General features: G+C 40.7%; 1 protein-coding gene across 8 annotated transcripts in view; it reads left to right on the plus strand.

The window, feature by feature from the left end:
• Positions 1-721: 721 nt before the first annotated feature.
• C4BPA (complement component 4 binding protein alpha) overlaps positions 722-23,850 on the plus strand; it is a 55,960-nt gene continuing 32,831 nt past the window's right edge. Inside the window, exons 1-11 of one of the 8 annotated variants that reach the window (XM_014460977.2) lie at positions 733-954; positions 7,840-8,006; positions 8,979-9,161; positions 9,548-9,647; positions 13,180-13,265; positions 13,439-13,633; positions 15,694-15,876; positions 19,084-19,284; positions 20,102-20,296; positions 22,483-22,650; positions 23,640-23,815. In XM_014460977.2, the coding sequence (XP_014316463.1) occupies positions 7,844-8,006; positions 8,979-9,161; positions 9,548-9,647; positions 13,180-13,265; positions 13,439-13,633; positions 15,694-15,876; positions 19,084-19,284; positions 20,102-20,296; positions 22,483-22,650; positions 23,640-23,815 (1,650 nt within the window). In that variant the 5' untranslated portion in view covers positions 733-954; positions 7,840-7,843. Of the gene's footprint in view, positions 955-3,989; positions 4,129-7,836; positions 8,007-8,978; positions 9,162-9,547; positions 9,648-13,179; positions 13,266-13,438; positions 13,634-15,693; positions 15,877-19,083; positions 19,285-20,101; positions 20,297-22,482; positions 22,651-23,639; positions 23,816-23,850 lie in introns of those variants that run through there. The other 7 variants (XM_014460976.2, XM_014460981.2, XM_023759014.1 and 4 more) reach the window with 7 other exon arrangements.

Raw genomic sequence — 23,850 nt, forward strand, 5'->3', positions numbered from 1 at the left:
TAAGAGACTTTTGTGTTTATTTTGTGTTTATTACAGAAAAAGCAAAGTTGTCAGGAAGAATTGCTTTTTAATAGCAATCTCCTGAGCACACAAACTTTAATCTTGAGGATTAATAACTTGATTGGATAATGTTAGAGTTTGGGACCCATCCTAGATCATGTGATAATAAACATGGCTGGCCATTCATTGCATTCTTCTGAGCAGCACCTAATGATAGACTAACTTCTGGAGGTCATTTAGTGCCCAGCATTTAGTAGTAGTGGGGTTGGTAGTAGCTAACATTTACTGAGTACTAATAATATTGCAAGCAACGTGGCACCAATCAGGAACTCAATAAATGTGTGAAACTCCCCACCTTTTTTCTGTTTTCTTGAGGTGACCAACACAGGTCAAGGTCATCTATAGGTCATGGTGTCCCAGGAAAGCCTGCTGGACGTAGCATCACAGAAAGTGGATCATGTTTGTGAACTTAGTCTGAACCCTATTGTAGTCAAGGATCCCAGGCTAGCAAAATTGAATCTTTCATAACCTCATGTGTTTATAATAGAGAAAAAGACTTCTGGCATCAAATTCACATTACATTTTCATTTAGGGGAAATGGTTGGCAAGGAGAAAAATGATTGCGACATGTTATCAAGAATGAGGGCTAGTAAAGAGGAAGGAGATTAGGTAAACACTGGTGCTGTGTTTTTGCTGTTAATCATTCACTGGGCCAATGAAGAGTCTGGTCATCTATTTCTATTCAGCTGTCCCCAATCAGTCAACCACATGGCTGTAATTCCGGGACTTTTGTGCACTGGAACCTGACCAATGACTAGACAGGTTCAGGAAATTCTGGTAAACTCTTATCTGAGGATGAACTAGGACTATTAGAGATCAAGGCAGTTTTCTTCCTTAAGAAACTGCTCCAGGCACCATAATAGAGTCTTCTACTGCTTCCTCAGCTACCTGCAGGTCAGTGGATTACTTTGGGTATCTTGGGGAAAAGGCTGGTGGTTGAGGAGTGCAAGATTAGAAGGATGAGACAGAGATAAACACTTGGGGTGTTTTCAGCAGAAATCTTTTCAGGGGTAATGCATTAGTGTGTTACAGGACTTAAAGAGTACTTTTAATCCCTTCTGAGCCTCAATTTTTAATTATAAATGGGGGAATAATAGATACATACTCAAAATAAACTGAAGTAGAGAAGAGGTAAGATGTTGCTCTTGTTATTGTATCTAATAGTTGAGTGTGTTCGTTTGTCGCTTTCTTTTTTAAAACCATCTATGTAGGAGAGTTGAAGCAGGAGGTAAGCCAGACTTCCCAGTGGGGTTCAGAGAAGATCTGGTTTTCATAGTCTGCATTCTGAAAATGAATGCGATTTCCTTTGGAGATTTTATTAGCCCCTCCATATCTCCTTCACCATGGACAGTCAAGACCTTTATAACTGATAACAAGGAGGATATTAGTCAGTTTCCAGTTAGTTTTTGAAGCTAGAAGCCGTGGTCATCCTCACCTCCGTTCTCTCCCTCACTTGCAATGTTGGTTATCATTTCTTCTTGAAATTCTCTTCCTGCTTGGGCACGACATAGGACTATTCTGGTCCTCATTTTAATTCTTCATCCACTTTTCTTTTTGTCAACTCCTGCGTTGTGTCTCTCTATAGTAGTACAAGGAGAATAAAAAGTAGAGTATCCAGAAGAAAAAGTAGCATTAAAGAAGGTTTATAGTAAGTGTAGACATACATTTGAATATAATATGAACACAGAAGGAAGGAACTGATAGATATAGAAATTCTATGATATGAGGGAAAGTGTGAAAACAAGTTCTTTCTGGAATCTCAAAGTGATGTGATTGAGAATGCAGGCATAAGCAGGAGACACAACAATTGAGACTGTAGAAATATCATTCTTTACCAAGGTATCTGCATTTAGGAGGAGTTTAATACATGATACATCACTGAAGTATCTATATTTTTATTTATTTATTTTTTTTAAATATATTTTATTGATTTTTTTACAGAGAGGAAGGGAGAGAGAGAGAGAGTTAGAAACATCGATGAGAGAGAAACACCGACCAGCTGCCTCCTGCACATCTCCCACTGGGGATGTGCCCGCAACCCAGGTACATGCTCTTGACCGGAATCGAACCTGGGACCTTTCAGTCCGCAGGCCGACGCTCTATCCACTGAGCCAAACTGGTTTTGGCAATGAAAGTAATCTTTAATGGAAGAAGAAATCTGGGGCTGAGGATTTTCCCAGTGCCCCTCAAAGTGTACTGTATTGGACAGTACTTTTTGCAAGAGACCCACCATGTTGACTATGGCTCTTGAGTTGGTTTCATTTCCATAAGAATGTAAAAGGCGATGATGTCATTGAAATCTGAGGGCATATGCTAGGGAAGTCTTAGCTTTTCAGTGGGCAGTTATAAAAGTCTGCACTTTGTAGACAATAGAAAGCTGATTTAAGTTTAATGTCATTGTTTTCATGATGGGAAACAGATTCAAGGAGCTGCTGTAGTTGCTACAAGATCACAAAGTTAGATGATGATACTGCTGGTCCTCAAGTTTAGCCCTAACCTCTACCTCCATACTCTGTGGTCTGCTGAGTTCTGTGCAGGTTCTGCTGAGGCACCACAAAGAATAGGATGGTGAACCACAAATACTGCACTTGGCCAACTGAGCTCCCGCACATCCTGACACCTAGTAAGGGAAGTCAGATCACTGTATCATCTCTTCAAAATATACAAAGCACTTCTCACACATTATTTCATTTGGTCCTCAGTAAGGTAGTCAATCGTTCTTAAGAAGATAAAACTGATTTGAGTTTTATTTATTTCCCATTTATTGGATCACTATTATATGCCATATACAATAGTAGGTTGGGCTCCTTACAAAGACACTTGAAGCCCTAGCCGGTTTGGCTCAGTGGTTAGAGCGTTGTCATGTGGACTGAAGGGTCCCAGGTTCAATTCTGGTCAAGGGCATGCGCCTCGGTTGCAGGTTCGATTCCCTGGCCCTCGTTAGGGCTCACGTGGGAGGCAACCAGTCGAAGTGTCTCTCTCACATTGACGTTTCTCTCTCTTTATCTCTCCCCTGCCCTTCAACTCTTTCTAAAAACCAATGGAAAAATATCCTTGGGTGAGGATTAACAACAACAAAAAGGTTGAATAAATAACTTCTTTGTCTTGAAGAAACTTACAGTCTATTTCAGGAGGCAGAAGTGAATCGATACAATACAATGTGGTGTTGCAATTAAGGTGTCAGAAATGTACTAGAGGAGCATAAAAGAGACTGATAGTTCTTGGTGGTGTTGGGCACTTCATCAAGGAAGTGACATGATCTCAAGGTTGGAGGTAAGAGCATTCATGCACAAGAGATATTCTACACAAATGGTTGAAGCTGTTTAAAGATCATTCCAGGGTGTGCTTTGGGAAAGGTAAACACTTTCATGAGGTTGAAGCATGGTGTTCGAAGTGAGCAGAAGCAGAGGAAGGGGGACGTAAGGAATTGGGACCCATGAGAGTTTTTTTTTTAAATATATTTTATTGATTTTTTACAGAGAGGAAGGGAGAGAGATAGAGAGTTAGAAACATCGATGAGAGAGAAACATCGACCAGCTGCCTCCTGCACATCTCCTACTGGGGATGTGCTCGCAACCCAGTTACATGCCCTTGACCGGAATCGAACCCGGGACCTTTCAATCCGCAGGCCGACGCTCTATCCATTGAGCCAAACCGGTTTTGACAAGTTTTTAAGTAAGTTGCTTTTTAGTATTATAACCACAGCAACAAGGACGCTGGCTTACACATGTTTGGAGGCTTTTGCAGTGGTCTAGTGGTAGGGAGAAGGAAATTACGGAGAACCGCACCCTGGACTATGGAAGTGGGGTGGAGAAGAGAGTGACTCTGAATATGAAAAGGGGCCAAGAGAGAGGAGGCTAGGATGACTCAGGTTTCTGGTGGGGGCGGCTAGGAGGAGATTATTTATTACTTTAGCCGAAACAGAAAGCACAGAGGTCAAGCAGTATTCAAAGGAAGAAAGACCATTTAGTTTGGGATCTGTTGGATTCAAGGTACCTGGGAGATAGAAATGAAGCAGTTGGAAATACTGATCTGAACCTTGGAAATTAGAACTTACATTTTTAAAAGGTTTGTTTTTTTTCTTAAATATGAAATCTAACAAATGGTTGCTAGGTCTGGGGGTGGGATAGGAATGGGAGAAATAAGGAGAAGCTAGTTAAAGGGTAAGAACTTTCAGCCGTAAGATGAAAATGGTTTGAGGTTCTAATGTCAAACATGGTGACTACAGTAGATAATATTGTACTGTATAATTAAAATTTGCTAAGAGAGTAGAACTTAAATGTTCTTGCCAAAAAAGTAAAAGATAAGTATGAGAGGTGATGCATGTATTAATTAACTAGAGAGTGGGGAGGGGCGATCCCTTGGCAGTACATCTGTATGTCAATCATCATGAGGTACACTTTAAGGAACTTACAATGAGCCCCTTACACCTCAGTCAAGCTGAAATTTAAAAATTCAAGAGTCAAATTTTTAGCTTTTAGAATTACAAGTGAAGAGGAAAGTGTCGTAATTTATTTCTGGATTTGCAAAGAAAACTGACAAATGGTTACACTTTTCAAAACCAAGTATTAATGTAAGTGTTATCCCAAAAACAATTTGCTGAGATAACCAGTCAGAATCATAGACTTTTACAGAGTTAAGGGTTACGTTCAATTGGCAAAGCTACAATCTCTAAAGTCCAGTAAGAAAAAAAAAAAACCCGTTTGCCAGATCAGTTTTATAATGCAGATAACTGCTTTTCTGCAGCTGCAGGGAAGAGAAAAGATTTCCTCCTCCTTTTGCTGAGATTTCTTTCACTACTTTTTTCAGGCTAAGCACTGGCATTCCACTAGTTAGCAACAAGAATACTGAAAGGCTCAACATTTCCATGGGAGTAATAGGGTAGAATACAATGTTTATTAACCATTGAGTTTATGGTGCATGTAAGGTTTTGTACCTACAGGAGCTAGTTGGGCCCAGAGGACTGTGAGTGACTCATGGATGATGCTTAAAGTCGTGGGAGTAGTGAGTCCCTCCCAGGAAAACAGTGAAGGGTGAGGGGAGAAGGCCCCTGTGAGGGCCAGGATCTCTGCTCTGAGGGTGGCACTGGGTCTCAGGGAAAACCCAACCAAGGGCTTCTGGCCCGGTCCAGCGGGCTTTCCTCTGTGCTGGGGCTTAGAGTCCCTTGGTGACACAGCCATCTGCTGATCCCGGTTGCCCCTGTCAGTTGGAACATGGGGCTCCCACCAATCTACAGAGGAATTAGTCACCAGAAGCCAATGAACTGAATGGCAATTCCCGAAGGATCAGTTCACTGAAGTCAATATATTGAACTTAGCAAATGATCAGTTTACTTAACATTGTCTTTAAAAGCATTCATTTTGGATATATTCAATAATTATTAATATATTCTTTTAAAGAATATTTAATGAATATGTTCTTTGTAGCAGCATTTTAAATATAATTTTGTTCAATTTTCTGAAGGTATGTCTTTAGTCTTAGGGTGTGCTTTTATGAATATAGTCAATGTATATATTTTTCTTGTGACTATACAATGATGACAACTGCAACAATTCATATGGGGAATTTTCACTTTATTCTATTATCCTGATTTTTTATAGTAGAATTCTATTTTGCCAACATATTGGCAAAGATGTTTTAAAATCTTTTCAATTTCACAGATGTCCATAGACATGCCAAATAGACTGCCTTATCAAAAATTAAAGACGCTTATTGCTATATTTTTTTATAGTTCATAACACTTTTTATTGCCCGGGAGAAATTTACCATATTTTATAAATTTCACGATTTAGTGGACTGGTTTTTATTATGTGGAACTTGCCTGAACCTCAACTGTCCTCAGTCTCATTGGATTGCTAGGTCAGAAAGAGGAGAGACTTGAGGTGGGAAGGGATGCACTAGGACAAGTGTGTGTGTGTGTGTGTGTGTGTGTGTTGGGGGGTGGGGGGTGGGACGGGACACATAGAAAGGTGGTGTATGAAATCCCAAAATGTGGGTTCTGGTTCCTCCCAAACTTTTAAGAAAACCTCAATTCACTCGATACATATTCTGTAAACACACTTTTTGTATGAAAATCATTTGATAAATTGTTCAGTAGGTTGAATTTATTAGGGGGTTGGGGGGCAGAATTGTCCTACCAGCCATATACAGAGTTCATCGGATAGGATGTGCACAGGTGGGCTGGGTTTGCCAACGTCTGACAACTGGGGGAGGAATGGCTTCATCAGAATTGAATTTTGAAAAGACAAGATTCTGTGGGTCATTAAAGCTAGGCCCCTCCACAAAGTGTGAAGGGCGACTATAAACTGCCCCCCCCCCCCCGTGTGGGACAGAAACTTCAAGGGAAATACTGAGCTGATACCCTTCATCGAAATGAAGATGTGCTTAGTATGAATTATGGACACATGGGAGTGCAGACTCGTCTGGGTCTAACAGAAATGTCAGAATTAAAGATAAAATTCAACATTTCTGGTGCCGGAAGGTGATTTGACTTTGGGTGGGGGGTACACAGTGCAATGTACCGATCATATGTCATAGAAATGTACACTTGAAACCTAGATAAGCTTTTTAACCAAGGTCACCTCAATGAATTTAATTTTAAAAAGAATGACTACTCAAAAAATTTAATATTTCATTAGGAGTGAACTTTGTATATTCCTTTAAGGACAAAGACTATTTTTAATGCAAATTTAAGATATATTGTGTTTTTTTTCCTCCCAAGGGAAAGAAAATGGTGGTGAAGACAAAAATACCCTTCATGATTCTGCTTTAAATAAGTCTTTAAATAAATAATGAAAGCACATGTCTTTACATATCTACATATATAGATCTCTCTCTCTCTCTCTCTCTCTCTCTATATATATATATATATATATATATCTAGATATAGAGCAATTTTTTCAAAACTGCAAGTTGCTTGATGGTTTATTTTTTTCAGTTGACAGTTGTTATGAGGAATTCCCAAGACTATACATAGCGATCCAACTCCTTTTCTCTATCTCGTCGTTTTCCAGCCCTTTTGTTTTGTTTTATATTTGTTCCCTTTTCTCTAAATCCTCTGCCATTTCTTCGGTCACATCATCTCTGTGGCTCACCTGGTCAATTGTAATAGCCTTCTTTTTTTATGTCATTTTAAAATTATATTATATTTTATTTTATTTTATTATTTTTCCCATCACCATTTATCCCCCATATACTCTCTTTCACCTCTGCTGCCCCCTCAGTCAACTTCCCTGTTTCTTCTCTTTGTTTAATCTCTTACGTACACATCTGCCATAGTGATCTTCTTAAGGCACAACAATGTCACTCCTTAGCTTTAAAGCAAAGAAACCCCAAACCAACCAACAAACAAAAAGGCTCTTTAATCCTCAAAGTAGCATCCATAAATTCCTAACTTGGCCTTTATATCCCTTTCAGGCACACCTTTACGTTGCCCCTTCCTTAACGACTATCTCCCCATCTCAGACACTATTTTCTAGTCACATTGAGATACTATCTACTGATCCCCAATTTGCCCTGCATCTATTCTGTAATTTTTAAAGCATACCTAACTCAGATACAGCCACCTCCTATCTCTCCCCTTGGAGTTAATCTGTCTTCTTAATACTCCCCACCCCAGAAGCTAACGCTCACTGTCTTGTGTTATAACATCTGTGCACGTCTTCTCTTCCAGCCTCGGCTGTAATTTTCTTGAGGACATGGATCCCATAGCTTTTATCCTAGTGCTTTATAACAAGTAAACATTCAATGACTGTTTATTAAACTGAGTTCTTTCAGCAGAAAAATGGTGGCGACGCCTCAGAGCATGCACCCTCCAAGAGCTCCCGATGAGACCCTGGATAGAAAGGGGAAAATGACAGCCTGGCCCTTCTCTAGGCTGTGGAGAGTCTCTGATTCTACTCTGTTCCAAATGGCCTTGGTGGCGGCTCTATTGGCTACTGTTCTTGGTGAGTCATGGACAAGTTTAGATTGGCCATAAACATTCAAGATCATCCACTTGTTCACAAGACTAACAAAGAGATGACTAAGCCTTCACCAGAAATCCATCCTCAGCAACCAAGGGTTTGTTGGACCAGGATTTTGGATTTATCTGAAATTTGGAATTTTAAGGGGATTTGGAATTGCTTGGAATTTAGGGGAATTTGCTTTACCCATGAAAGAGGCAGTTTTTCTAGACACTTCTGGCTAGATTTCTCCTTCAGGAATTTCCCAATCTGTCTCCCACCCATGACTTGAGACAAATCTATCTGAGGTATCAGCTTGACTGGACAATTTTCACTGCCAGTGGGTTTATCCAGAGTGGAGAGGGGGGCCACTAGGACTCCTAGGGCTCCTAATAAGTAAATCAGTTCTGTACTTGATTCTTGCTAGAAAAGCAAGATTAATATTTTTTTGTATTTCAAGGGCTTCATGTTTCTGCCTTCGTATCATTCAGAGTCCAAAAGGTACAAAACACAGTACACATTAAAAATATTATTCTTATTCATCTCCTAGTCACCCAGTTTCTCTTCCCTGAGGCAACCAATGTTACATAAAGTTATTTTTAACGAAATACTATGTTTCTGTTGAGGAAAATTGCAGGGATTTTTTGACTTTGCACAGATGCAGCTGAGTCAGCAGAGATGAAAAATCTGATGGGCTGATAAAATCGTATCTGCCATCTTTAAAAAATAAATTATCTTATATGCAATAGAGGAAGAATGAAAAACGTCTGCCCTTTATCATTATTATTCATCAACATACATGTATTACTGACCAGTCACTGGATTCATTGAGCAATAGAGATAACAGAAGTTATTATTTTTCTTGATCAGAAGAGAAAAGAATGGCTCTTGCTCTAAAAATCCTATTACTGAAAACACCAAGATGCTGTGTCCTGAGCTATAACTTACGGTGCTCTTTGTCATTTTGGTGTCCAGGCGATTGTGGTCCTCCACCCAGCTTACACTTTGCTTTTCCAACGAAAGAGTTGAATGAGACAAGCTACAAAGAGAGAACCCGTCTGGCATACAGCTGCCGCCCTGGCTACGTTAGGACCAGTTCAAAAACTAGTTATGTTACCTGTGAAAGAGGCAGTTGGCAGCACGAAACCTTCTGTATCAGTAAGTATGAACATTTATTCTCTTATTTGTGCTTTTTCCTTTTTTTTTGCAAAGTTGTCTCAGGAACTAAGCTTTCTGAATGCAAATAAGAACTCTTGGTCATTGAGAAACCACCCTGTTTGTCAGTGGCTGATTGCCATATACACATTGCCACTTTGTGAAAAACATAGCAAGCCCACAAACAAATACGTGAAACAGAAAAATTAGGAGCTACCTAGTTGCATTGAGAAGTAAATATTCAGTGAGTCAGGATCTGAAATAAGTTTGAATCTGAATCTCTGGTCTTTCTGGAAACAGAGTTCAAAGCTAGTCAGTCGGCCTTCTTTTCTAATGTCGTATCTGTGAGAACTTGACATCCCTAATCCTCATTTTAACTTTTCTCTCAGGGAAAAAATGCAGCAACCCAGGAGAATTACGTAATGGGGAAGTGATCATGAAGCCAGATTACTCTTTTGGATCACATATAGAATTCAACTGTTTAGAAGGGTGAGTGTGAGGCCATCTAGAAACAACACTTTAAAACAATTAATAGCTGATGTGTTTATAGATTTCAGAACTAAAAATGATGTAAAAAAGTACACACAGAATTCTTGCTTTTACTCTATCGCCAGCCACCCATTCCTCCTGTCCTTCAACAGGCATCTAGTTTGATGAGTTTTCTATGCATCTTTCTGGTGTTTACTTTTACAAATACAAGCTAATATTTTTATTTTGTACCTTTTCAATCACGAACGTAATGTTCAAATCCGGCTTTATCTTTCTTTATCGATACATACAGGAGACATTTCCATGTTTGTGCATAGAAAGGTTCCTTGTTAATAATTTTTTACAACTACATAAAATTTTATTGTGGGATATAGGATGGATTAATACTCCCTTTGATGGATCCCGGGGTCTTTTTAATCCTTTGCCATTCTGAACAGTACTCTGGTACATTTACCTTGTACATATATCATTTTGTACATATGAAGTCATATCTACAGGGTAACTTTCCAGAGTGGGATTTCTGGGTCAAAGAATACTTGTATTTGAAAATTGGAAAGATATTACAAGTTGTTCTCTCTTGGGGTTACATGGTTTTACAGAATATGCTCATGTCCGTCTCTCCCTATACTTGCCAACTAAGTGCGTTGCCAAACTTTTGAAAACTTGTCAATTTTTGGAAATTTTTCCAATTTAAGAGGTAAAAATAAAATCTCACTACAGTGTCAATGTATATGTCTCTTACTATGAGCGAGGTTGAGCACATTTTTATATGTTTAAGAGATGTTTGTATCTACTTGTAAACTATTTAGCACTGTATTCTCTCCTCCTGGCCCCACCCTATTCTGTCTTTTCTGTCAGTAGATTTATGTCATTTGTATGACCTCAGCATGTATAGTTAACATTACTGTTAAATACTCATATATGTCTGTAACTTTTTTTAAAAAATATATTTTATTGATTTTTTACAGAGAGGAAGGGAGAGGGATAGAGAGCCAGAAACATCGATGAGAGAGAAACATCGATCAGCTGCCTCCTGCATGCCCCCCCCCCCCCACTGGGGATGTGCCTGCAACCAAGGTACATGCCCTTGACCGGAATCGAACCCGGGACCCTTGAGTCCGTAGGCTGATGCTCTATCCACTGAGCCAAACCGGTTCTGGCTATATGTCTGTAACTTGATTTCACTCCCAACTCCTGCAGATGAGGAAACAAGAAAGTGGGCTTCGTTTTCCATCTCCTGTTACTTGTTACATTATTTCGGCACTGGCAGAGCACATGACATTTATGTTTCATTCAGCCACCCCACTTTTGTTTTTGTTCTAGATCTGCAAGTGCAGTGCTCACTGCCAGTTGTTTTGTGGTTTTGCTTTGGCTGAAATTTCCTGTGTCAGAGTGTGGCTGGCTACAGTTTGGCTTCTGGTGACTTCCTAAAAGAAAAGCTCCAAGTGAAAATTATTAAGTTCCTGTAGGTTCAATACTGTCTGAGGCCTTGATACTTAAAAGAGAACATGGCCAGATATAAAGTGCTTGGCTGAGACTGACTGGTGTGGCTCAGTGATTGAATGTTGACCTATGACCGAGGAGATCAAGGTTCGATTCCCAGGGCACATGTCTGGGTTGCAAGCTAGATCCCCAGTAGGGGTGTGCAGGAGTCAGCCAATCAATGATTCTAAAAAAAAATTTAAAGTCCTTGGCTGATAATTTCTTTTCTTGACTATCCTATAGATATTGCCACACATTTTTTTTTAGTGGATATTGATTTACAGACCTCTGCTGCATATATATATATATATATATATATATATATATATATATATATATATGTTTTTATTGATATCAGAGAGGAAGGGAGAAGGAGAGATAGAAATATCAATGATGAGAGAAAAATCAGTGATCGGCTGCCTCCTGCACGCCCCCTACTGGGGACTGAGCCTGCAACTTGAGCATGTGCCTTTGACCGGAATCGAACCCAGGACCCTTCAGTCTGCAGGCAGACACTCTATCCACTGAGCCAAACAATCTAGGGCCCTATCTGGATTTCTTATTCTTAAATGTAACTTGGTCTTTTTTTGGCCATTCAGAGATATTACTTTTTATCTTTGAAATCTAATAATCCTACTCTTAGTTATTTTCATCCAAACCATTGTGTTTACTTTTTGTTGCTATGTGATATACAATTTTAAAATGTGGGTTAAAGTATTATTCTACTTTTGTAATGTTTACTTGAAACACATTTAAAGTAGCTATTTTGTGGGGAGTTTTTGTTTTGTTTCTTCTTCAGGTTCTCCAATTAAGTATACGTTGATTCTCCTTTGCTGGTCATCTGTATCTCACATTTTTTTTCTCTAAACTTTTTTGTTATTATTGTTTCATTTTGTTAGATTTTTCTCATGTTTATCCTATTTCCCTTATGAAAAGCTGCTAAGAAAGAAAGGGAGCCCAGTTGGCGTGGCTCAGTGGTTGAGCATCGACCTATGAACCAGGAGGTCACAGTTCAATTCCTGGTAGGGCACAGGCCCAGGTTGCAGGCTTGATCCCCAGTAGTGGGTGCGCAGGAGGCAGCTGATTAATGATTCTCTCTCATCATTGATGTTTCTGTCTCTCTCTCCCTTTCCCTTCCTCTCTGAAATCAGTAAAAAATATAATTAAAAGAAAAAGGAAAAATTCAGCACTATGGTGCTGTTGGAACATTGATGTGTTCCTATTGAAATAACCAGAAACAGTACTTTTCACTTATGCTCCTGACCAGGTTGGAAACATTGCATTTGAAAGAAACTTAAAAAGAAAGACACCCTTAATTCTCACTATATTTTATCTTATTAAAAGATTCATTTTCTTAAGAACTGTTTATTTTTTTTAAAAGTTCTTATTAAATAAACTCTAGGGGCTCTTAAATTAGTTGAAGGTATCATTTATGCTAGTGTTCAATCATATTGTTGGCTATTCCTTGATAATAGTACAATTTGAAATCATACTAACAATCCTTTGTTTTTTCTGTTGCTATAATGCCTAGAGGGCAGAAAGCTTAGGAATCATCAAGAGCATTATTCTGTGAATGGGTGTATTCCTCTCCCCTTATCCTTGGGTATCTCTTCTCTCTCTCTGTGAATGCATTCCTTTTGGTAGAGTTTTTGGTGCTCGGGAGAGGGCAAGCTTCCGGAAGACAAGAGGAAACTGTAAACCAGGAGAGTTTGGAGCCAGTAATCTAGCTGGTACTCTCATCCAAGCTGCATAACACACTCAAATGAGTTTTTTTTTTGCCCGATATAGTCGTGCCTGAACTCTGGGTGAACTCCGTGACTGACATCTAGTTGATGTTCAATTATACATTTCAGAATAAGAGAAACCTCACATCTCCCCGCAGTGGTGAAATTTTACTGACTGGAGTGCTCAGTGGGAAGGGTTCTCTGAGAAAACCTTGTTTCTTCATTTTTTAATATGGAGTAACCATTCTATTCGTTTGGAAGCTTTTATGTCATTTAATTTGGGGCAGGGACAATTCCATTAACATCTTTTATCCTATTTTATTCAGGTATCTCTTAATAGGCTCAACCACTAGTTATTGTGAGATCCAAGATAGAACAGTTGGCTGGAGTCATAGTTTTCCAGAATGTGTGAGTAAGTAAAGACTTTTTTCTCATTTGACTCTACACTTCTACTGTGTTCGGTAATAGAACTCCTGTGCACCTTGGCTGCTTTTTTGCACCACCCGTGAGAATTTGCGTCATGAATGTGCGATGTGGAAAGATATCTCCCCTAATTATTTCTTCTTCTTCACGTACTCATCCCAGTTGCCAAATGTGAGCCCCCTCCAGCCATCAGCAACGGGAAGCACAATGGTTGGCGTGAAGAGTCCTACCCATACGGCTCCTCTGTCACCTACAGTTGTAACCCCGGCTTCTCCTTGGTGGGTGAAGCTTCCATTTCCTGCGCAGTGGAGAATAAAACAAAAGGTGTCTGGAGCCCCAGCCCTCCGACTTGTAAAAGTAAGTTGAATTGCTGGCTTATCCTTCGAATTTTTCCCTTTTGTTTCAAAGAGCAAGGAAGATGAATGTTTTGGGGGAAATGAAAGGATGCAAAGACAAACTGCTTCTTGCAATGATGAAAGCCATGTATTTGGTCAACCGATACTGAGGCATGCTGTGCCATTACGTAGTTACAAACAGCACCAATATCTCATTGGCTTTGCACAGTAGGTTGCTTCTCACGCACATTGAGTCTACTGCATGTAGCAACCAGCTCCGCATTCCAGGTGACACCTCGATATCTACAGGCCCTTTCACAGTGTCTTCAGAAGAGGAAGAGAGAAAAGCAAATTGTGACCTGGCTTTTATGAGCTTTGGCCTGGAAGTAACCCCATATCACTTGACATTGCAGCCTTCAGTCCAGTGGTTCTCAACCTTCCTAATGCCACGACCCTTTCATACAGTTCCTCATGTTGTGGTGACCCCCAACCATAAAATTATTTTCGTTGCTACTTCATAACTGTAATGTTGCTACTGTTATGAATCGTAATGTAAATATCTGATATGCAGGATGTATTCTCATTGTTACCAATTGAACATAATTAAAGCATAGTGATTAATCACAGAAACAATATGTAATTCTATATGTGTTTTCCGATGGTCTTAGGCGACCCCTGTGAAAGGGTCGTTCGACCCCCAAAGGGGTCTCGACCCACAGGTTGAGAACCACTGCTTTAGTCCAAAACTAGTACTGTGTAGTAGACTCTACCTAAGGGAAGTTGAGAATGTCATCTTTTATCGGTTCAGGAATCCGAGCTGGAAATTTTGGTTAGCGCTTGGAATGTCAACCACATATGCCTACAGGGCACGCTAAACCCACTAACCACCAGCAGGTCAGCAGGGCAAGGCGAGCAGTAATTGAGGTGAAAGCTACATTGTGGTATGACTCGTCTGCTAAACTTCCTCAGCTACTCAGGGCCCACACACTATCACAGTGATGGCGAACCTATGACACGCGTGTCAGAGGTGACACGCGAACTCATTTTTTTTGGTTGATTTTTCTTTGTTAAATGGCATTTAAATATATAAAATAAATATCAAAAATATAAGTCTTTGTTTTACTATGGTTGCAAATATCAAAAAATTTCTATATGTGACACGGCACCAGAGTTAAGTTAGGGTTTTTCAAAATGCTGACATGCCGAGCTCAAAAGGTTCGCCATCACTGCACTATCATTTACTATTCTGACTCCCCACAGGACACAATCAAACCAGGGTATATGAGGGCACGATACTGCAAACATGCCTAGGGTCTAGACTGCAGGGTGATCATGATCACCCCTGATACTGACAGATACTAAGGCTGGAAAGTTAGCAGGGCCAGGCTATGAAGGGCCCCGTGTGGTTCTCTCAGAAGTTCAGGATGAAGGTGATGGAGAGACGTTGAAATGTGTTGCATTTCAGAAAGGTAACTGGCTATAGAATGGCTGACAATTCGAAGTAGGACACAATTTAACCCATAGGCACCATCCAGCCAAGAAGTGAAAATGGCTTCAACTGTAGCCATGGCAGTGGGCCTGGAAAGAAGTTAAGGGATTGCAGAGGAAATAAGGTGGCAGGACTTTACCTGACTGCTGGGGGGCCGATGGGAGCGGTTTGTTCTTTGCTTGTGAGGGTGCAGATGTCTGATACCTTCCTTGGCTGCCTCATCATCGTGCACGTCATATAATCACCGTTGGCCACTGACCCACCCCTAAAATCATCCAGGAAGGTAGGTCATTATAAGGGGAAGATTTGGGGACTTTGAGAATGTGTTCCTCTGGGTCAGATATGACTAGTTTTTCTTGAGATACATGAGGAAGTGAAGTTATCCAGAAACCTCATTTTCCTGAGGTTTTTAAAAGTTGAAAAAAGATATACATTTATGTGCTTTTAAAAATGTTTTCCTTGTGGCTGCTTGATATGCACTGTATCAGGCTTTTTCCAATACTTGGAATTGGATTAGCAATAGCAGTAATATTCTTATTGCCATTTCTCTTTTATAATCCACTATCTTTTCTTATGCTACATTTTTTTTAAAGAAATCACCTGTCCTCAGCCATATGTTAACCATGGAAGGATCGTCTTAGGATTTAGACACTCCTATACTTACAAAGACTCTATTACTATTGAGTGCAATAAAGGTTTTACCATCAAAGGCAGCAATGTAGTTCGTTGTGGAGCTGATAACAACTGGAGTCCTCCTCTTCCCATCTGTGAGATCTGTGAGTATGAACCACAAAAGAACTTTAATGTTTGGCATCTAAAGTTACCCAGAAATGTTGGTGAGGGCATATTCATATGCCCAAGCCCACTTGAGTCACAGTAAGAATTTAAAATTTAGATCAATAATTTTCTTTATTTTTTCCTCATGGGAAAAAAGATGTATGACAATACACCGTGCAAGATCACTTAACATCACAAAAAACTGCCACATGCAATTATGCAGGGTGCACACTCCCTAAGGGGAGACATTAACACTGCACTGTGCTATGGATCAGGCTTCTGGCTGAGTGGCGCTCCCCCTATGGGAGTGCACTGACCACCGGGGGCAGCTCTTGTGTTGAATGTCTGCCCCATGGTGGTCAGTGCACATCATAGCAACTGGTCATTCCACCATTCAGTCTATTTGCATATTAGCCTTTTATTACATAGGATTCCGTTTTCAACAAAAGTTATCAGAAATGCAAAGAGATAGGAAAGATGATGATGAAAATTGCCTTTGAGGGGGCCCAAATGTTGGGCTTAGCAGAAAAGAAGTTCAAAGCAGTTATTATAAATATGTTCAAAGTTTCAAATTACTAACTGATGTCACTTGCTTTCAGCCTGAAGAAGTCCCTTTACTATGTCTTGTAAGGTGGTCATCTAGCAAAAGTAAGATACCACTTTACACCTGTCAGTATGGCTATAATAAAAAAGATAAAGTCACAAATGTTGGTGAGGATGTGAAAACATTGGAAGCCTCATACACTGCTGGTGGGCATGTAAAATGGTGCAGTCATTCTGGAACAGAGTTTTGGCAGTTTCCTCAAAAGTTTCAGTTACCCAACAATTGCCCTTTTATCTAACCCAAGGGGAATGAAACAGATGCCCACACACAAACATTTTATGTTAATGTTCACTTCAACATTGTTTGTCATTGCTAAGCACCCCAATGCCTGACTACTGAAAAAAGGAAAAACAAAAAGTGCTATATTTATGTAGTGGAATGTCATTTGGCAATGGAAATAAATGAAGTACTTATATATGCCATAACATAGAGGAAATGTGAAAACATTATGCTAAGTGAAAGAAACCAGTTACAAAACCCCCCACATATTACATAATTCCATTTATTTGAAAAGTCCAGAGTAGGCAAATCCATGGATAAAGTATATTAGTGACTCCCAAAGCCTGGGGGGGAGATGGGAATAGGGAGAGAGTATTAATGAGTAGAGAGTTCCTTTTGGGAATGATCAAAATATCCTAAAGTTGGATAGTGAATTCACAGCTCTGTGAATATACTGAAATCATTGGATTGTGTGTTTTATTTTATTTTTTATATATTTTTATTGACTTTAGAGAGGAAATGAGAGGGAGAGAGAGATAGAAACATCAGTGATGAGAGAGAATCATTGATTGGCTGCCTCCTGCACACTCCCTACTGGAGTTTGAGCCCACAACCCAGGCATGTGCCCTTGACTGGAATCGAACCCAAGACCCTTCAGTCCACAGGCCAACGCTCTATCCACTGAGCCAAACCAGCTAGAGCAGTGGTAGGCAAACTCATTAGTCAACAGAGCCAAATATCAACAGTACAACGATTGAAATTTCTTTTGAGAGCCAGATTTTTTAAACTTAAACTATATAGGTAGGTACATTGTTATTAACTTAATTAGGGTACTCCTAAGCTGGCCTTTGCTAAAAACGTCCTCAATCTGAGGGGTTGACCTCAGTGAAAATACCCCCACTTCTTCTAATGCCACTTCTTCAAAATAGACTAGCTCAGGCTGAAAACTGACTTCTGCCCATGAGCCATGAAGTTTCAATCGCACGTGGTATTTTGTGGAAGAGCCACACTCAAGAGGCCAAAGAGCTGCATGTGGCTTGCGAGCTGTGGTTTGCTGACCACTGAGCTAGGGCAGGATTGTGTATTTTAAATAGGTGAATTTTATGTCATATGACTTACATCTCAGTAAAAATCTTAGAAAAGAACCTTAACCTACATATAAGTTAAAATGTCTGAAGATAAAATGTAATAAATATCTAACTTGGCAGATGTTTGTATTATATTTTCATCCTATATAATAAAAGCCCAATATACTAAGTGTCCAGTCATCCAATTGGTCATTCAACCAATCAAAGCATAATATGCTAATGATATGCTAAGGCCACTCAACTGCTTGCTGTAATGTGCACTGACCACCAGGGGGCAGACGCTCCAACCGGTAGGTTAGCTTGCTGCTGGGGTTCAGCCGATTGGGACTGAGCAAGATGGGCCAGACACGCCCTGGAACCCTCCCGTGGCCCCTCCCAGGCTGGCCAATCTCCCACATCCCTCCCTGGCCCCGATCATGCACCGGTGGGGCTCCTTGGCCTGGCCTGAACCCTCTTGCAATCTAGGACCCCTCGGGGGATGTCGGAGAGCCAGTTTTGGCCTGATGACGGAACAACCAGTTGCTATGACATGCACTGACCACCAGGGAGCAGATGCTCAATGAAGGAGCTGCCCCCTGGTGGTCAGTGCACTCCCACAGGAGGAGCGCCGCTCAGACAGAAACCGGGCTCACGACTGGCGAGCACAGCAGTGGTGGCAAGGGCCTCTCCAGCCTCCGCAGCAGCACTAAAGATGCCCAACTGTGAGAGGTTGCAGGCTGGGCTGAGAGACACCCCCAACCCCCCCCCCCCCCCCCCCCCGTATGATATAAACCAGTAGAATCAGGAAAGAGCAAAGAGGACAAGACAAAGTCCCAGCTCAAAAGATGCTTGGAGTATTTTTGCTCTTGATCAGCCCTTTAATGAATCAGTATCTGGCATCATCTGGATGAGGGGGAATGAATTGTTTATTTTTTCCCAATAAGTCAGGAGATAAGAAACTTAGATTAATCTGGGACAGTTCTCCAGCCACATCTACCTAGCAAGCCTCGTGCTTTAATTCAGAGACTAAACTTTCTGAAGTACAATGAGGAGGAAGGAGAATTGACATTTGGGTGGTTGGCATGGACACACAGTAACCATTTGGTAATATGTTTAGTAAGAACGTCTCTGGTGTTGTGCACATGCCTATTGGGGCACATGTCTATGTGTGTATGTTGGTGTGGCTGATTCACCAGCCATGGCAGGCTGGTTAAGGGCTGAATGAACACATGGCACCCTTTGTTAGGAAAGGCTCATTGATCATGCTGCATCCCTCCTAACAGTGTCCTTTTCCCTTATTCTTCTCTTATGAGCAGATAGTTGTACTAACTTATCAGATATCCCACACGCTTCCTGGGAACCATATAACCACCGCCTACCAACAAAAGATGAACTGTATGAAGTTGGGACTGTGCTGAGGTACCGCTGTCATCCTGGCTATAAAACCGCCGGAAATGAGCCTAAGATTGTGACTTGTCAGAGAAATTTGGAGTGGACCCCATATGAAGAATGTGAGGGTGAGTTTCTATTTTTAAAATACTTTAGTATGTTAAATGTCCAGCATATTCTAGGATTTTCTGCCTTAAATGAATATAATTGTGTTCCTCAAGTTAAATTCATGATTATATTAATTCAACAGGATGACTGCTATTGCCAGAAGAGACCATCAAGGGCTTGGAGTTTGAAGAGCTCTCCCGATTTTCATTTGCCACTTGTGGGTGTGGGACCAGCCCATTTCACATCTCTGCCCTTCCTACCAGTATCGATGTGGCTTCCTCTTTAATTCCCTAGTTGTAGAACTTCCATTCAGCCAGATTTGGTTGTTTTGAATGATGGTTGTTCTGTTTAGTTGCAATTTTGATGCGGTTGTGAGGGGAGAGGCAAGTACTACGTTTACTTATGCCACCATCTCCACTGAAAGCCAATATAAGCTTTTGAGAACATTCTTCCTTCTGCATTTGGGGAAGTATAAGTTATTAGGAAGCTTAATAATGATGTGACCCTAAGTGAAGCCTTAAGGAGATAAATGTTATTTGTCACTGCTCTTGAATAATTTTGAAAATTTACATTTTCATCCAGGTTTCATCCAACTTCTCATTTTGGAGGTCTCATGCAATTATTTAATTGGAAGGAAGTGACTGGATTGAACTACTTTAGCAAACTAGGGACAGGGAGCGAGGACTCAAGGTGTCTTGGGGACCCTTGTCTGTTTCCCCAACCTCTCTTCTGAGGCGAACTCTTCTAAAGGTGGAAATGAGGTTATTAGCCATAGGAGCCTCCTCATGGTGATTTCACTAACCTCCCTTTTTATTAGCCTCACTTTCGATTTTTTAGAGATTTGCTGTCCAGTACCAGAGCTGAAGAATGGCAAAATCATTCCTCGAAAACAACAGAGGAAAGATTTGGCCAACAAGTGTGAATATTTCTATGGAGACTCGATTTCATATTCATGTCCTGGGAGACGTAACGCTGAAGCTTCATGCCAAGGAGATGGCACCTGGAGTCCTGAAACACCAACATGTGGAGAGAGTAAGAGCTATGGAATTATATTATTTTAGAAGTTTCTTCATATCAAAGTATTGGCGTTTATTAAGGGAAGGGTTCAAATTAGGTAAAAAGAATTTCTGTGCTCTGCATGATTCTTAGAATGGATGCATTTGTTTAATAGCACTGTCTGCATTCCAAATTTCTCTTTTCTCCCCAATGGTTGCTCCCATTTTCTTGACCTTCCTGGTTTCCTTTCCTGAATCAGTGAAATTAGGCCACATCTATTAGATCAGCTAGACTTCTGAACTATTGTGTTCTGCTTCTTGGTATTTATCTCTTCTCTTTCAGTGTTTCTGGTCCATATTCCTTAGCCTGCAGAACAAGACTCCAAATCTATTTGAACTTGCTTCCATTCTTCTGCTGCCTGTAAGCCCTCCTTCAGCCTGTCTCTCACTGTGAGATGCCTGCCTCTCCCTCACCAAGAGCATTTAAGTACTAAACACAATCCTCCCATCTCCCGCTGTGTTTCCATAACCCTATCTGTTGATGACCAGGAATAATCACCGCCACCTGAACAGTGATTCTTTGCCTTTCCTTCTGAAATAAGGAGCCCAAAGGATCTTCAGAGTGACCAGGTATCCTTCACAGTGGAGAAATCAATGGGAATCTTGTCTCCCTTAGTTGAAATGTTTCCACTTTGCCTAACAGCACTTTTCTATCTGCAGGTCACAGGGTTCAGGGATTAGAAGCCCATTTTCCCCAAAAGTTCACTTAGAGTGAATATAAATGGGGCTACTCATGCTTCCATCTCTTGGTTTCTAGGCTCATGGACTCTATTTTTTTAAATTGGGAACCCAGTACCATATAAAGGCTGATCTTTGATTTAAAGTGAATACTGTGTTCTTAAAGTTACTGTAAGTAATATTGTAAAGCCCCATTATTGTAAAGTACTGTCTCTCACCTGCACTTCAACTAACCCTTTAACAGCTATGATAAAGGGGACAAATGAACAGCCAGAAGAAGAAATACATGGGGCAAAGTCTGGGAGGGTCCCAAACATGGAGCTTCTGTGCCCATGGAGTTGTGGTTCTTCACCCTCCCGGTGGGTGGATGTGTTCACGCATCTGGAAGCTCTTTGAACTCCCTACTCTTGGAATTTTATGGAGGCTTCCTCCTGAAGGCATGATCAAGTATTAATTCGGTTTCCAGGAACTCTCTGGAAGAGGGGAAGATTCCAAACTTCTAATCATGGTTTGGTCCTTCTGGTGACTAGCGCCTCACAGGAGCTCACCCAGAGTCACCTCATTAGAATAAAAGATGCTCCTAGTGCTCTTATCAGAAAGGAAATTGCAAGGGTTTCAGGATCTTAGTCCCAGAAATTGAGGGGATATATTTCTCTAATCTTACATCGTGCTAGCATCTTCTTGCTCATTCAATAAAATTAATATGATGCCACTGATATACTGGATTACTGTGATATTCTTTATATGTTCAGATGCGCATGTAACTTCAGCCTATTATGAGAGGGGCAGGTGAGTTTTCATAGGACAAGGGTAAAATGGCAAATGTATGATCTTGACCCTTTCATGTGTGAGCAGATTGTTTCTGATCTTTTCTGATAGGGTGGGAAAGAAGGCCTTTGCTAAAACAGTGGCCTCATTTCCCTGAAGACATATTAAAGCAAAGTTACCATATATGGTACAGTGTCTGTAGTAGGGGCTAAAATATTGACTGTTCAACAGTCTACTGTAATTGTCCAGAATTCTAATTTTTGTAGTAAACTGACTGGGGAAATAAATAGAGATATGATGATAATGACCACCTCTACAACTTTAGAGTGGCACTAATTTCTCCCTTACTTTATTTTAAAGTAAATTTATGGAGTGACATTGGTTAATATGACATATATTTTAAATTGACTTTCCTTGCTTTAAGAGGGAGGGGTCTGGGGCAGATCAATAGTTTCTACTAGGTCTTCTTGCATGTGATTGCTGTTACCCCACAGGTCAATGACCCAGTATGGAGAATGGACCTACTAGGGTGCCATCATGTTCTTGATCATGAGGGTACGAGAGGGAAGCACAGGTACTTGGGGTTGGCTAAGTGATCCCTTGGGCAGAGAAGATGGCAGGACAGGACAGAGCCTACAGAAACCACACAGATTCTGGATGTGTTGTCGTTTATGTCCTATAAGCTCAAGCTCTCTCACTTTATGTCTTCCCAACAAGGTTGCTCTTATCCTCCTGTCATTGACCATGGACGTCCTAAACTAAGTAAACACACATTCTCACCTGATGAGGCTAAATATGAATGTGACAGAGGATACACTCTGGTTGGAAATCCCATACTCTACTGCAGTTATTCACGCTGGTCTGGTCCGCCTCCTCAATGCAAAGGTAACCCACCCCATGGATAAGTGGGAGGAACTGTCATGCAGGGATTGAGAATAACATTTCTTTCCAGCCAGAGGCAGAACAAAAACATATGATTTATTTATTTTAAATAATTACTATATCCAAATGGCACCCAAAGCAAACAAAAGTATAAGGGGTATACAGAAACATTAATCTCCCCTATTTCTTTCTCCCAGTTACAAAACTCAGCCTCCTTGAGGCAGCCCCTCTTCTCACTTTCTTGTATATCTCTGGAAATAGCCTACAGGCGGTACATTTTCTTGTGGCCTGGGCACAATTTTCATGGAAACTTGTTCTGGCATGAATGTAGGCTCTCAGGGGCTGATTCCAAACACCGGGAACTGAGCCTCATGCAGTGTAGGGCACCACCTGCCAATGCTGGAGGCCTGTGGTGTGGGAATCCCAGTTTGCAAACTGATGTGGGGGTGGGAGGGAGTCAAGATCAGGTTTGCTGTTTGCATGCATACAGGTTTAGTGTCACTTTGCCACCAACAACTCCAGGAATTATTTGTCACCATTGGTTCTTTTGCTCACAAGAGGACAATGGGCAAGAGATCATTGTATCCCCAGTGATTTGTAGGGATCACAATGGGAGGGATTGTTGCTTTGATGGCTGAGTCTGGGGTCATGTGCCTTTTTTATACCCTGTCATGTAATTTAAAGATGCTATGTCTTCAACAGTTTCTTAACTTCTCTATCTCATTTTTTCTTATTTAAATGGGAATAATAACAGTGCTCACTTTATAGAGAGGAGTGAGACGTCAATGACATAATCACATCAAATGGTGAGCCCTGAAGAATGATATGAGCCAATGCTCAATGTACATGGAAGCTAATATTATTGCTCTCAAAAGAAAAAAAACATAAGACAATGAGCAGCACCTACGTGTAGTTCATTTTCATAATCCTAGCCTGTGATCATGTCTTCTTTTCTTAGGCTTACAGATTGCTTAACTGTGCTTTCCTCGTAGCTGTATGTCCGACACCAGAGATAGAACATGGGAATCTGCTTGTGGATAAGGATCAGTTTGTTGAAAATGAAAATGTCACCATCCGGTGTGACTCTGGCTATGCTATCGAGGGTCCCCAAAACATCACCTGCTTAGAGGACAGGACCTGGTACCCAGAGGTGCCCAAGTGTGAGTGGGTAAGTGGCACAATTCAAGGAACTCCCTGTGCCTT

This window comes from Myotis lucifugus, unplaced genomic scaffold (genome assembly GCF_000147115.1).
Source record: "Myotis lucifugus unplaced genomic scaffold, Myoluc2.0 scaffold_145, whole genome shotgun sequence".
In the NCBI taxonomy this organism is placed as follows: Eukaryota; Metazoa; Chordata; class Mammalia; order Chiroptera; family Vespertilionidae; genus Myotis; species Myotis lucifugus.